The sequence below is a fragment of the Chiloscyllium punctatum genome, chromosome 2 (assembly GCF_047496795.1).
Source record: "Chiloscyllium punctatum isolate Juve2018m chromosome 2, sChiPun1.3, whole genome shotgun sequence".
Classification (NCBI taxonomy): Eukaryota; Metazoa; Chordata; class Chondrichthyes; order Orectolobiformes; family Hemiscylliidae; genus Chiloscyllium; species Chiloscyllium punctatum.
Window position 1 is genome coordinate 92560722 of NC_092740.1, and position 13124 is coordinate 92573845.

The 13124-nt window shown below is 43.5% G+C and overlaps 1 protein-coding gene across 1 annotated transcript in view; it reads left to right on the forward strand.

The window, feature by feature from the left end:
- The window catches only part of LOC140486527 (solute carrier family 28 member 3-like), a 226467-nt gene that overhangs the window by 157497 nt on the left and 55846 nt on the right, over positions 1–13124 (forward strand). Inside the window, exon 14 of the mRNA XM_072585796.1 lies at positions 7264–7461. Coding sequence (XP_072441897.1) covers positions 7264–7461 — 198 coding nt within the window. The remainder of the gene's footprint in view (positions 1–7263; positions 7462–13124) is intronic.

The window sequence follows — 13124 nt, forward strand, 5'->3', positions numbered from 1 at the left end:
TGTGGGACATAGGGAGGAAACCTTAGGGGCCTTGACTCAAATTTTTAATTACTTTTTGGCCACAGGAATGGTGCTAGAGGGCTGGAAGACAGCTAATATGGTTCCACTTTTCAAGAAAGATGGTAAAGATAAACTAAGGAATTACACCCAGTGAGTCTCATGTCTGTGGTAGGGAAGCTGTTGGAGAAAATTCTGAAGGGCAGAATTAATCTCCACTTGGAAAGGCAAGGTTTGATCAGGGATTGTCAGCATGGCTTTGTCAGACATAGGTCATTTCCAGCAAATCTGATTGCATTTTTTTGAACAGGTGACCAAGTGTGAAGAAGCAGGTCGTGCAGTTTGATGCAGTTTATTTGGATTTCAATAAACTCTTTGACAAGGACCCAGCTAGGAGACTAGTAATTTAGATAAATGTACATAAGATTTAGGGTAATTTATGCACCACAGCAATAAGTGCTGAGACTCTAATTCATTTAATATATATGTAAACAATGCAGACAAGAGTGTTGAGGTTCAGAATGATAAGTAAGTTTGTGGATGACACGAAGATTGACTGGTGTCAGTGAGGAAGAAGTTCTTAGATTACTGAAGGATATAAATGGATTAGTTAGATGGCATTTCAGAGGCATATGGAATTTAACCCTGATTAGTAAGGTGATGCACTTTGGAAGAAGTAACAAGACAAGGGGGTACTCAATGAATGACAGAACAATAGGAAACTTTTGTTTACAAGTACTTGAAGGTGACAGGGTAAGTTAATAATGTAATTAAGAAAGCATATGGGACACTCGCCTATATTGGTTTGGTCAAAGCATAGATTATAAGAGTAGGGAGGCTATGTTGGAGCTTTATTGGGCTTTGGTTGAGCCACAGTTGGAGTACTGTGCACAGTTCTGGTTCCACATTAAAGAAAGGATGTGATTTCATTGGAGTGGGAGCAGAGGACAGGAGGAAAAACGCCTCATCTTCCGCCTCGGAACACTTCAACCCCAGGGCATCAATGTGGACTTCAACAGTTTCCTCATTTCCCCTTCCCCCACCTCACCCTAGTTCTAAACTTCCAGCTCAGCACTGTCCCCATGACTTGTCCGGACTTTTCCTACCTGCCTATCTCCTTTTCCACCTATCCACTCCACCTTCTCCTCCCTGACCTATCACCTTCATTCCGTCCCCCACTCACCCATTGTACTCTATGCTACTTTCTCCCCACCCCCACCCTCCTCTAGCTTATCTCTCCACGCTTCAGGCTCACTGCCTTTATTCCTGATGAAGGCTTTTGCCCGAAAAGTCAATTTCGAAGCTACTTGGATGCTGCCTGAACTGCTGTGCTCTTCCAGCACCATTAATCCAGAATCTGGTTTCCAGCATCTGCAGTCATTGTTTTTACCTCATTCATTAGGATGTTGCCTGGGTTGCACCACTTTAGCTATAAAAAGAAGCTGCTAAGTTCTGGTTGTTTTCTTTGGGGAAGAGAAGATTGAGGGGCAATCTGATTGAATTATATATGATTATGAGGGGCTTGGACGGGTGAATAGCAAGTAGGTGTTTCTTTTAGTGAAATGGCTAATAACAAGGGAGCATAGTTTTAAGGTGAAAGGCAAGAGGTTTACAGGAAATTTGAGGAAAATTTATTTCGCCTTAGGTTGGTGGTGATCTGGAATGCACTGCCTAACAGAGTCATCAAGATAGGTAACCTCACTTATTTTAAAAAAAATACATGGATGAGCATTCAGGGCTATGAGCCTAGTGCTAGAAGGTGGGACGAGTGCAGATTTAAAGGGCTGTTCAGTGCTATATGATTCTAGGAATGCCTCAGTAATTTCTTCATTGCCTGTGTTAAATTTACCAATCTTTGCTTCTAAGAAATCAACAATAACTTTATCTCTTCCTTTATTTAGACTGTTTTTCTTTTTTCTGGCTACTTTACTCTTATTTTCTAGTTTTTACCTGAATCAAATTTTTAGTGGCCCTTTGCTGCTTTCTAATTTAATCCCAATTATCAGACTTGTTCCTATTTCATGCAATATTAATAAGCCAATAAACAACCTTTAGTCCTCTAATAAAGTGAAATCTGATTATTGAAATTTTTGTGTTTGTCAAAGACAGTAGACAATAGGTGCAGGAGTTGGCCATTCTGCCCTTCGAGTCTGCACCACCATTCAATATGATCATGGCTGATCATCCTTAATCAGTATCATGTTCCTGCCTTATCTCCATAACCCTTGATTCCACAATCCTTAAGAGTTCTATCCAACTCTTTCTTAAATGAATCCAGAGACTGGGCCTCCACTGCCCTCTGGGGAAGAGCATTCCACACAGCCACCACTCTTTGGGTGAAGAAGTTTCTCCTCATCTCTGTCCTAAATGGTCTACCCCGTACTTTTAAGCTGTGTCCTCTGGTTCGGCACTCACTCATCAGTGGAAACATGTTTCCTGCCTCTAGAGTGTCCAATCCTTTAATAATCTTATACGTCTCAATCAGATCCCCTCTCAGTCTTCTAAACTCAAGTGTATACAAGCCCAGTCGCTTGAGTCTTTCAGTGTAAGGTAATCCCGCCATTCCAGGAATTGACCTCGTGAACCTACGCTGCACTCCCTCAATAGCCAAAATGTCTTTCCTCAAATTTGGAGACCAGAACTGCACACAGTACTCCAGGTGTGGTCTCAACAGGGCCCTGTACAGCTTCAGAAGAACCTCTTTGCTTCTATACTTAATCCCTCTTGTTATGAAGGCCAGCATGCTATTAGCCTTCTTCACTACCTGCTGTACCTGCATGCTTACCTTCATTGACTGGTGTACAAGAACACCCAGATCTCTTTGTACTGCCCCTTTACCTAAATTGATTCCATTTAGACAGTAATCTGCCTTCCTGTTCTTGCCACCAAAGTGGATAACCATACATTTATCCACATTAAACTGTATCTGCCATGCATCTGACCACTCACCTAACCTGTCCAGGTCACCCTGTAATTTCTTAACATCCTCATCACATTTCACCTTGCCACCCAGCTTAGGATCATCAGCAAATTTGCGAATGTTATTACTAATACCATCTTCTATATTATTAACATATATTGTAAAAAGCTGTGGTCCCAGTACTGATCCTTGCGATACCCCACTGGTCACTGCCTGCCATTCTGAAATGGAGCCGTTTATCACTACTCTTTGTTTCCTGTCAGCCAACCAACTTTCAATCCAAGTTAGTACTTTGCCCCCAATACCATGCGCCCTAATTTTGCTCACTAACCTCCTATGTGGGACTTTATCAAAAGCTTTCTGAAAGTCCAGGTACACTGGAGATCTACTGGATCTCCCTCATCCAATTTCAGAGTTACATCCTCAAAACATTCCAGAAGATTAGTCAAGCATGATTTCCCCTTCATAAATCCATACTGACTCTGACATATCCTGTTACTACTATCCAGATGTGTCGTAATTTCATCCTTTATAATAGACTGCAGCATCTTTCCCACCACTGAGGTCAGACTAACTGGTCTATAATTTCCTGTTTTCTCTCTCCCGCCTTTCTTAAAAAGTGATGCAACATTAGCCACCCTCCAATCCGCAGGAACTGATCCCGAATCTATCGAACTTTGGAAAATAATCACCAAAGCATCCACAATTTCTCAAGCCACCTCCTTCAGTACCCTGGGATGTAGACCATCAGGCCCCGGGGACTTATCAACCTTCAGACCTAACAGTCTCTCCAACACCAATTCCTGGCAAATATAAATTCACTTAAGTTCAGGTCCTTCAGCCACTGTTACCTCAGGGAGATTGCTTGTATCTTCCCCAGTGAACACAGATCTGAAGTACCAATTCAATTCTTCTGCCATTTCTTTGTTCCCCATAATATATTCCCCTGTTTCTGTCTTCAAGGGCCCAATGAGTACAAGACAAAAAGCTTTAGCAACAAGACTGTCTTTTCAGCAATACAAAATGGAAGGGCTACAATAGGTCAGGGTGAAGGGCAAGTGAGATTAAATGGCAAAAGTTTTCATGGTAATGGAACAAGTAAGTAAATGAAATTGTGTCTAGAGAAGGTGTAAGTGGCAGGATAACAGCCATCCAAATGCCAAGTAAAGCATTTATGCAAAAAAGACACCAAATCAAACCAGTCCAAACAAACAAAACAAAACTTCTGCCCCATTCTGTTATGTTCTAACATTCATATTCACTGTTAATAGAATGTGTTCAGCGGAAATATGAAGTGTTAGAACACTGTTAAAGAGTCTGTTTTAGAACTTTACAGTGCAGAACAGGCCCTTCAGCCCTCGATGTTGCGCTGACCTGTCAACTATTCTCAGTCCCCCTACACTAGCCCATCATCATCCATGTGCTTATCCAAGGATTGATTAAATCTCCGTAATGTGACTGAGTTAACGACATTGGCAGGTAGGGCATTCCATGCCCTTACCTCTCTCTGAGTAAAGAACCTGCCTCTGATATCTGTCTTAAATGTATCACCCCTCAATTTGTAGTTATGCCCCCTCATACAAGCTAATACCATAATCCTAGGAAAAAGCCTTTCACTGTCTACCCTATCTAATCCTCTGATTCTCTTGTATGTCTCTATCAAATCCCTTCTTCTTTCCAATGAGAATAGACCCAAGTCTGTCAGCTTTTCCTCATAAGATTTTCCCTCCAGACCAGGCACCATTCTGGTAAATCTCCTCTTACACCTTTTCTAATGCTTCCACATCCTTTGCGAAATATGGTGACCAGAACCATACACAATATTCCAAGTGTGGCCGCACTAGCGTTTTGTATAGTTGCAGCATGATATTGCAGCTCCGGAACTCAATCCCTCTACCAATGAAACCTAACACACCGTATACCTTCTTAACAGCACTATCAACCTGGGTGGCAACTTTCAGGGATTTATGTACATGAACTCTAAGATCCCTCTGCACATCTACACTACCAAGAATTTTCCATTGACCCAGTACTCTGCCTTCCTGTTATTCTTCCCAAAGTGCATCACCTCACATTTAGCTGCATTGAACTCCATTTGCCACCTCTCAGTCCAATTCTGCAGTTTATCCAAGTCTGCCTGCAACCTGTAACATTCTTCCAAACTGTCCACTACTCCACCAACTTTAGTGTCATCTGCAAATTTACTAATCCATCCACCTATGCCTGCGTCTAAGTCATTTATAAAAATGACAAACAGTAGTGGTCCCAAAACAGATCCTTGTGGCACACCACTCGTTACCGGACTCCAGGCTGAATATTTCCCATCAACCACCACTTGCTACCTTCTTTCAGAAAGCCAGTTTCTAATCCAAATTGCTAAATCACTCTCAATCCCATTCCTCTCCATTTTCTCCAACAGCCTACCATGTGGAACCTTATCAAAGGCTTTACTGAAGTCCATGTCCACGTCACCTGCCCTACCCTCATCTACATGTTTGGTCACCTTCTCAAAAAACTCATTGAGATTTGTGAGGCACGACCCGACCTTGACGAAACCATGTTTCTGTGCTGAATGATTATGACTTTATGAACAAGATCAGAAATAACAGAGTGGGAGCAAAATAGGGAAGTATTATTCCAGATAATTGCAACTGAAACTCTGGGTCATGCTTGCCGACTGAATGGTTCCTCTAAGTAGACAGCCAGCCTATTTTGGTCTCTTCTGTATAGAGGAGACTACACTGAAGCAGCTAGTAGAGCATACTAATTGAAAGGTGTAATAGTACATAGTTGTCACTTGAAAGCAGTCTTTATGTTTTGACTTGGTTAAGGGAGGAACTGAAAGGTCAGGTGTTCTATTCCCTCCATGGAGGAGTTTTTTGATGACTGAAAAATAGATAGGATGACATCTTTAGAATGCCATAAGACGAGGAGAAGATTGATTGCTGGTTATAGCTTACTATAGCTGGCAGAAATATCAGAGGATGCTTCGTTGGATATGGAGGTTTGCATTATGTAAGGTGAAGTTAAGGTAATCCCTATCATGGTTTTGAGGAGAAGGGAAGTGTTGAGAGCAGAATGTTGTGAAGCAGAGTGTAAAAGGAATTTTTCCTTTTCGAGGACTCCTCTTAAGATTTTCTCAAGAGCTTTTTAAAAATTTTTGGCACCTACCGTTTTAGTTTTCACAGGCTGCCTTTTCATCCTTACTAACTGTTCATTTTTAATGATGCAGTCCAGTGTTTGTGTTGATGTGTGAAGTCACACGCTTTTGTGTGGACTCACACAAAAGCAGCATTAGTAAAATTCATTAATATCCTCAATAATTATCATCTGTCTGTTCAATTTAGGCTGCAACACACAAGAAATGCATTGATTTCCAGGACACCATTGTATTTAAACTGGTACAAAGACGACAGGCATAAGTTAGCAACATCTGTTTTGCAAAATAACTGACATACACTTCTAAGCATAAAAAAGCCATCACCCTAGAGTTATGGTTAATGTGTTTCTTTTGCATATTTACAATGCTGGAATATTTTCAACCATGCAGTTACTAACCTTTTTATGCATCTTTGATCTCAATCTCACATTAAATTTAACAGTTGACCCAGTGCTAACTGCAAATGTTTACTGCATTTTCTTCACATAGCACCTGAACATTTGCAAACCTTAAGCCAGAGATTCTGCATTCATTTACAAATAATTAATTACCGCAATGAATTCAAATTCTAGTTAGGTGTGTATTCCTTTATTGCCAGTTCTGGAATTGCTGTCGTTTCTTTGCATTCCCCCCACCACCTCCCCAACCTCTCCTGCAAACTTCCCTTGTAGCCTCTGTTTTTCCCATCTCCCTTACTACCTCCATGCTCTCCTCCTCCCTTGAAGTCTTTCTGTTTTTCAACCTTACCCAACCCTCGCAGTCTCCCTGTCTTTTTTCTAACCCTTTCTCTCCCTTGTCCATCCTCCTTCCTCCCTTTCTTCCTTCATCTTCCTTGCAAATACCCAAAAATCTGTTGACTCCTTGAAGCTTCCATGTCTCTTCCATATCCCTGATTGCCTCCATAGGCCTGAACAAAAAGCAACACCCACCTACTCACTACACAAGCCACCATCATGGCTGCAGCAGTAAGGGGAACATTCAAGGATTGATTCATCAGCAGTCCTGCGTATTTTGAGCACTGATGTGAAATAAAATGAACGTTGTCAAGGGCCCTGTCAACCATCGTGCAGGAAATCCTCATTTAAGAAAAAGCAAGAGATCAAAAGTAATGGAACGTTGCATCATCTGAACATTTGTGAGAATGGACTAGAGTTTTTAATTCAATGTCATGTGATCTTTCTTTCAGCTAATTTGTTCCTATGTCTTCATGCCACTTGCTTTCCTGATGGGAGTAGACTGGAATGACAGCTTTATGGTTGGCGAGCTCCTCGGAGTGAAAACTTTCTTCAATGAATTTGTAGCTTACGAGAGGTTATCTGGCCTGATTGCCAAAAGAACTGATGGCAACCTTGAATATGTTGATGGTTTGAAGCAATATTTATCAGTAAGTAAACATAATTATTTCTGTGATATTATACTTATTCAAATAGCATCGTACATATTTTAATTAACTATTCAAAAGAATGATCACACAAGACCTGTTTGAGTTAACTAGCACGGAATTAGAAAATGTTCAAGGGCTTATAACGAATTAATTGTCAGTTCATTAACTAGTTACAAATGATTTGGAATGAACCCAAGGATGAAAATTCAGGCCAGAATCAGGGTGCATCATTACGGAGGATGAAAGTCGAGCCATGCTGTAGCTGGGTTCCAGTTGTGCGATAGTGTGTAACTGCTGTCAAGCCATGCCGAGTATAATTGGTGACAGTAATATGACCAATACTTTATTCCATACATTCATGTACATATTAGTTAATAAGGGTTAGGGATTACAAGCAGACATTGTTTTCGGGGATTATGATGTTGTGGTGAAAATGGAAACCTGGCTTAAGGAAGAGCATATCTGTGTGTTCAATATTTCTGGAGGAAAGGAAAAGAAATTGAGGACTTTTGGTGTCAAAAGATGGTTAAGGAAAGCCTTACAGTCCAGGATGAATAAGCTGCTTTTGAGCGTTCTGAGAATAGAATCAATGTGGGTACAATTAAGGAAAAAGAAGAATGAAATTATATTGCACGCTGTAATATGTACATCACCATTTGCTGGGAAGGATTTGATGGATCAAATTTGCAAGGCAGTTATAGAAAGCTATAAACATCATTGAATAGTTACAGTAGTGAAAGATAATTACTCATATATTGACTAAGGGACAGTGAGGGCCAAGTGCCCTGAGATTGTGTTGAGGAGAATTTTCCTCAGCAATGTGTCCAGTTCAACATGAAATGATGCACTGCTGGACATGGTTCTTGCAAATGAGATGGGCCTCATCAAGTAGATCAAGTGACAGTGGAGGAATATTTAGGAGAGAGTAATATTCTACCTGATGGTAGGAAATGATATTGGTCAAACCATAGTAAGAATAAGCAACTATCAGAGAGCAGACCTTAATGAGGTGAGAAGAGATTTGGGCCATAGAGACTGGAATAAAAGTTTGGGATTATAAATATTAGCCGAACAATGGACTGCCTTCAAAGAGAATATTATTTGGGCACAGTCAAGATATATTTCCTCAAACCTGAAAGATAAGATAAACAAATTCAAGGTCCTTGGATGACAAAGGAGATACAAATTAAGTTAAAGGAGAAAAAATGACAGGTGACATGTAGGAAATAAAGTCAAGGTTAGAGTGGTGCTAAAAAAGCAAAGCAGGTCAGGCAGTATCCAAGGAGCGGAAAATCGACCTTTTGGGCAAAACCCCTTCATCAGGAATGAGGCTAGGAGCCTTGGGGGTGGAGAGATGACTGGGAGAGGGGTGGGGCTGGGGAGAAGGTAGCTGAGAGTGCAATAGATGGATGGAGGTGGGGGTGAAGGTGATAGGTCAGAGAGGAGGGTGGAACGGATAGGTGGGAAGGAAGATTGACAGGTGGGACAGGTCATGAGGAAGGTTGGAACTGGGGTAAGGTGGGGGAGGGGAAATGAGGAAACTGGTGAAGTACACATTGATGCCATGGGGTTGAAGCATCCCGAAGCAGAAGATGAGGTGTTCTTCCTCCTGGTGTTGGGTGGTGAGGGAGTGGCGGTGGAGGAGGCCCAGGAACTGCATGTCTTCGGCGGAGTGGGAGGAGGAGTTGAAATGTTCGGCCACGGGGTGGTGGGGTTGATTGGTGCGGGTGTCCCAAAGATGTTCTCTGAAGCGCTCTGCGAGAAGGCGTCCGGTTTCCCCAATGTAGAGGAGACTACATCGGGAGCAAAGAAATAAATGCCATGTGTAGAAGTGCAGGTGAAACTTTGATGGACGTGGAAGGCTCCTTTGGGGCCTTGGACGGAGGTGAGGGGGAAGGTGTGGGTGCAGTGTTTGCAATTTCTGCGGTAGCAGGGGAAGGTGTGGGAGGGGAGTGTGGGCTGTTGGGCGGCGTGGACTTGACCAGGTAGACGCGGAGGGAACAATCTTTGCAGAAAGTGGATAGGGGTGGGGAGGAAAATATCCCTGGTGATGGGGTCCATTTGGAGGTGGCGGAAATGTCAGTGGATGATGTGATTTATACTGAGGTAGGTGGGGTGGAAGGTGAGGACCAATCGGGCATCTGTCCTTGTTACGGTTGGAGGGTTGGGGTTTCAGGGCGGAGGTGGGTGCAGATGCAGTGGAGGCGGAGGAATTGGGAATACAGGATAGCAATTTTGCAGGAGATAGGGTGGGAGGAGGTGTTATCCAGGTAGCTGTGGGAGTTGGTGTGCTTGTAAAATATGTCAGTGTTGAATCGGTTATCGTTGATGGAGATGGAGAGGCCCAGGAAGGGGAGAGAGGTGTCAGAGATGGCCCAGGTGAATTTAAGGTTGGGTGGTATGTGTTGAAGTTGATAAACTGTTCAACCTCCTTGTGGGAGCACAAGGTAGCGCCGATGCAGTCATCAATGTAGCAGAGGAAAAGGTGGAGAGTGGTGCTGGTGTAAGTCTGGAAGATAGACTGTTCTATGTAGCCAACGAAGAGACAGGCATAGTTGGGGGCCCATGCGGGTGCCCATGGTGACCCCTTTTGTCTGGAGGAAGTGGGAGGATTCGAAGGAGAAATTGTTGAGGGTGAGGACCAGTTCAGCCAAATGAATAAAAGTGTCAGTGGAAGGGTACTGGTAGGGACGTCGGGAGAGGAAGAAACGGAGGGCTTTGGAGACCCTGGTCATGGTGGATGGGGGTGTAGAGGGACTAGATGTCCTTGGTGAAGATGAGGCATTGGGGTCCAGGGAAACGGAAGTCATAGAGGAGGTGGATAGCTTGGGTGGTGTCCCGACCATAGAACGTAGAACATAGAAAAATACAGCGCAGTACAGGCCCTTTGGCCCTCGATGTTGCACCGATCCAAGCCCGCCTAACTTACACTAGCCCACTATCCTCCATATGCCTATCCAATGCCTGTTTAAATGCCCATAAAGAGGGACAGTCCACCACTGCTACTGGCAGGGCATTCCATGAACTCACGACTCGCTGAGTAAAGAATCTACCCCTAACATCTGTCCTATACCTACCACCCCTAATTTAAAGCTATGCCCCCTCGTAATAGCTGACTCCATACGTGAAAAAAGGCTCTCATGGTCAACCCTATCTAAACCCCTAATCATCTTGTACACCTCTATCAAGTCACCCCTAAACCTTCTTTTCTCCAATGAAAACAGCCCCAAGTGCCTCAGCCTTTCCTCATACGATCTTCCTACCATACCAGGCAACATCCTGGTAAACCTCTTCTGCACCCGTTCCAGTGCCTCCACATCCTTCCTATAGTATGGCGACTAAAACTGCACACAATACTCCAGATGCGGCAACACCAGAGTCTTATACAACTGCAACATGACCTCAGGACTCCGGAACTCAATTCCTCTACCAATAAAAGCCAGTATGCCATATGCCTTCTTCACCGCACTATTTACCTGGGTGGCAACTTCCAGAGATCTGTGTACATGGACACCAAGATCCCTCTGCTCATTCACACTACCAAGTATCCGACCATTAGCCCAGTACCCCATCTTTTTGTTACTCATACCAAAGTGAATCACCTCACACTTACCTACATTGAACTCCATTTGCCACCTTTCTGCCCAGCTCTGCAGCTTATCTATATCCCGCTGTAACTTGCCACATCCTTCCTCACTGTCAACAACTCCACCGACTTTCGTATCATCCGCAAGCTTGCTCACCCAACCTTCTCGCCCCTCCTCCAGGTCATTTATAAAAATGACAAACAGCAATGGTCCTAAAACAGATCCTTGCGGAACACCGCTAGTAACTGCACTCCAAGATGAACCTTTACCATCAACTACTACCCTCTGTCTTCTTCTAGCCAGCCAATTCCTAATCCAAACCTCCAACTCACCCTCAATGCCATACCTCTGTATTTTTTGCAGTAGCCTACCATGGGGAACCTTATCAAATGCCTTACTAAAATCCATATACACCACATCTACTGCTTTACCCTGGTCCACCTGCTTAGTCACCTTCTCAAAGAATTCAATAAGGTTTGTGAGGCATGATCTGCCCTTCACAAAACCATGCTGACTATCCTTGATCACATTATTCCTATCCCGATGTTCATAAATCCTATCCCTTACAATTCTCTCTAAGACTTTGCCCACAACAGAAGTGAGACTCACCGGCCTATAGTTACTAGGGTTATCCCTACTCCCCTTCTTGAACAAGGGAACCACATTTGCTATCCTCCAGTCTTCTGGCACTATTCCTGTAGTCAACGAGGACATAAAAAATCAAGGCCAATGGCTCTGCAATCTCCTCCCTTGCTTCCCAGAGAATCCTAGGATAAATGCCATCAGGCCCAGGGGACTTATCTATTTTCACCCTTTCCAGAATTTCCAATACCTCTTCCCTACATACCTCAAAGCCGTCCATTCTAATTAATTGTGACTCAGTATTCACATTGGCAACAATGTCCTGTTCCTGAGTGAATACTGATGAAAAATATTCATTCAGTGCCTCCCCAATCTCTTCAGCCTCCACACGCAACTTCCCACTACTATCCTTGACTGGACCTATTCCTACCCTAGTCATTCTTTTATTCCTGACATACCTATAGAAAGCCTTTGGGTTTTCCCTAATCCTACCAACTAAGGACTTTTCATGTCCCCTCCTTGCTGCTCTTAGCTCTCTCTTCAGATCCTTCCTGGCTACCTTATAACTCTCAATCGCCCCAACTGAACCTTCACGCCTCATCTTTACATAGGCTGCCCTCTTCCCTTTAACAAGGGATTCCAATTCCTTATTAAACCATGGCTCCCTCACACGACCCTTTCCTCCCTGCCTGACAGGTACATACTTATCAAGGACACTGAATAGTTGCTCCTTGAACAAGCTGCACATATCAATTGCGCTCTTGCCTTGAAGCCTACTTTTCCAAGCCACGCATCCTAAGTCGTGCCTCACCGCATCATAATTTCCTTGCCCCCAGTTATAATTCTTGCCCTGCAATGCACACTTATCCCTCTCCATCACTAGAGTAAAAGTCACCGAATTGTGGTCACTGTCCCCAAAGTGCTCACCTACCTCCAATTCTAACACCTGGCCTGGTTTGTTACCCAGAACCAAGTCCAGTATGGCCTCACCTCTTGTTGGCCTGTCTACATATTGTGTCAGGAAACCCTCCTGCACACATTGGACAAACACCGACCCATCTAACGAACTCGAGCTATAGCTTTCCTAGTCAATATCAGGAAAGTTAAAGTCCCCCATAACAACCGCCCTATTACTTTCACTCTTCTCCTGAATCATCCTCGCAATCCTTTCTTCTACATCTCTAGGACTATTAGGAGGCCTGTAGAAAACTCCTAACAGGGTGACCTCACCTTTCCTATTCCTAACCTCAGCCCAAACTACCTCAGATGGCGAGTCTTCATCCATTGTCCTTTCCACCGCTGTATTACTATCTTTGACAAGCAATGCCACACCTCCCCCTCTTTTACCCCACCTCTGACCCTACTAAAACTTTTAAACCCTGGAACCTGCAACAGCCAATCCTGTCCCTGTTCTACCCATGTCTCCGTAATAGCCGTAACATTGAAATCCCAGGTACCAACCCACGCTACAAGTTCACCTACCTTATTTCGTAT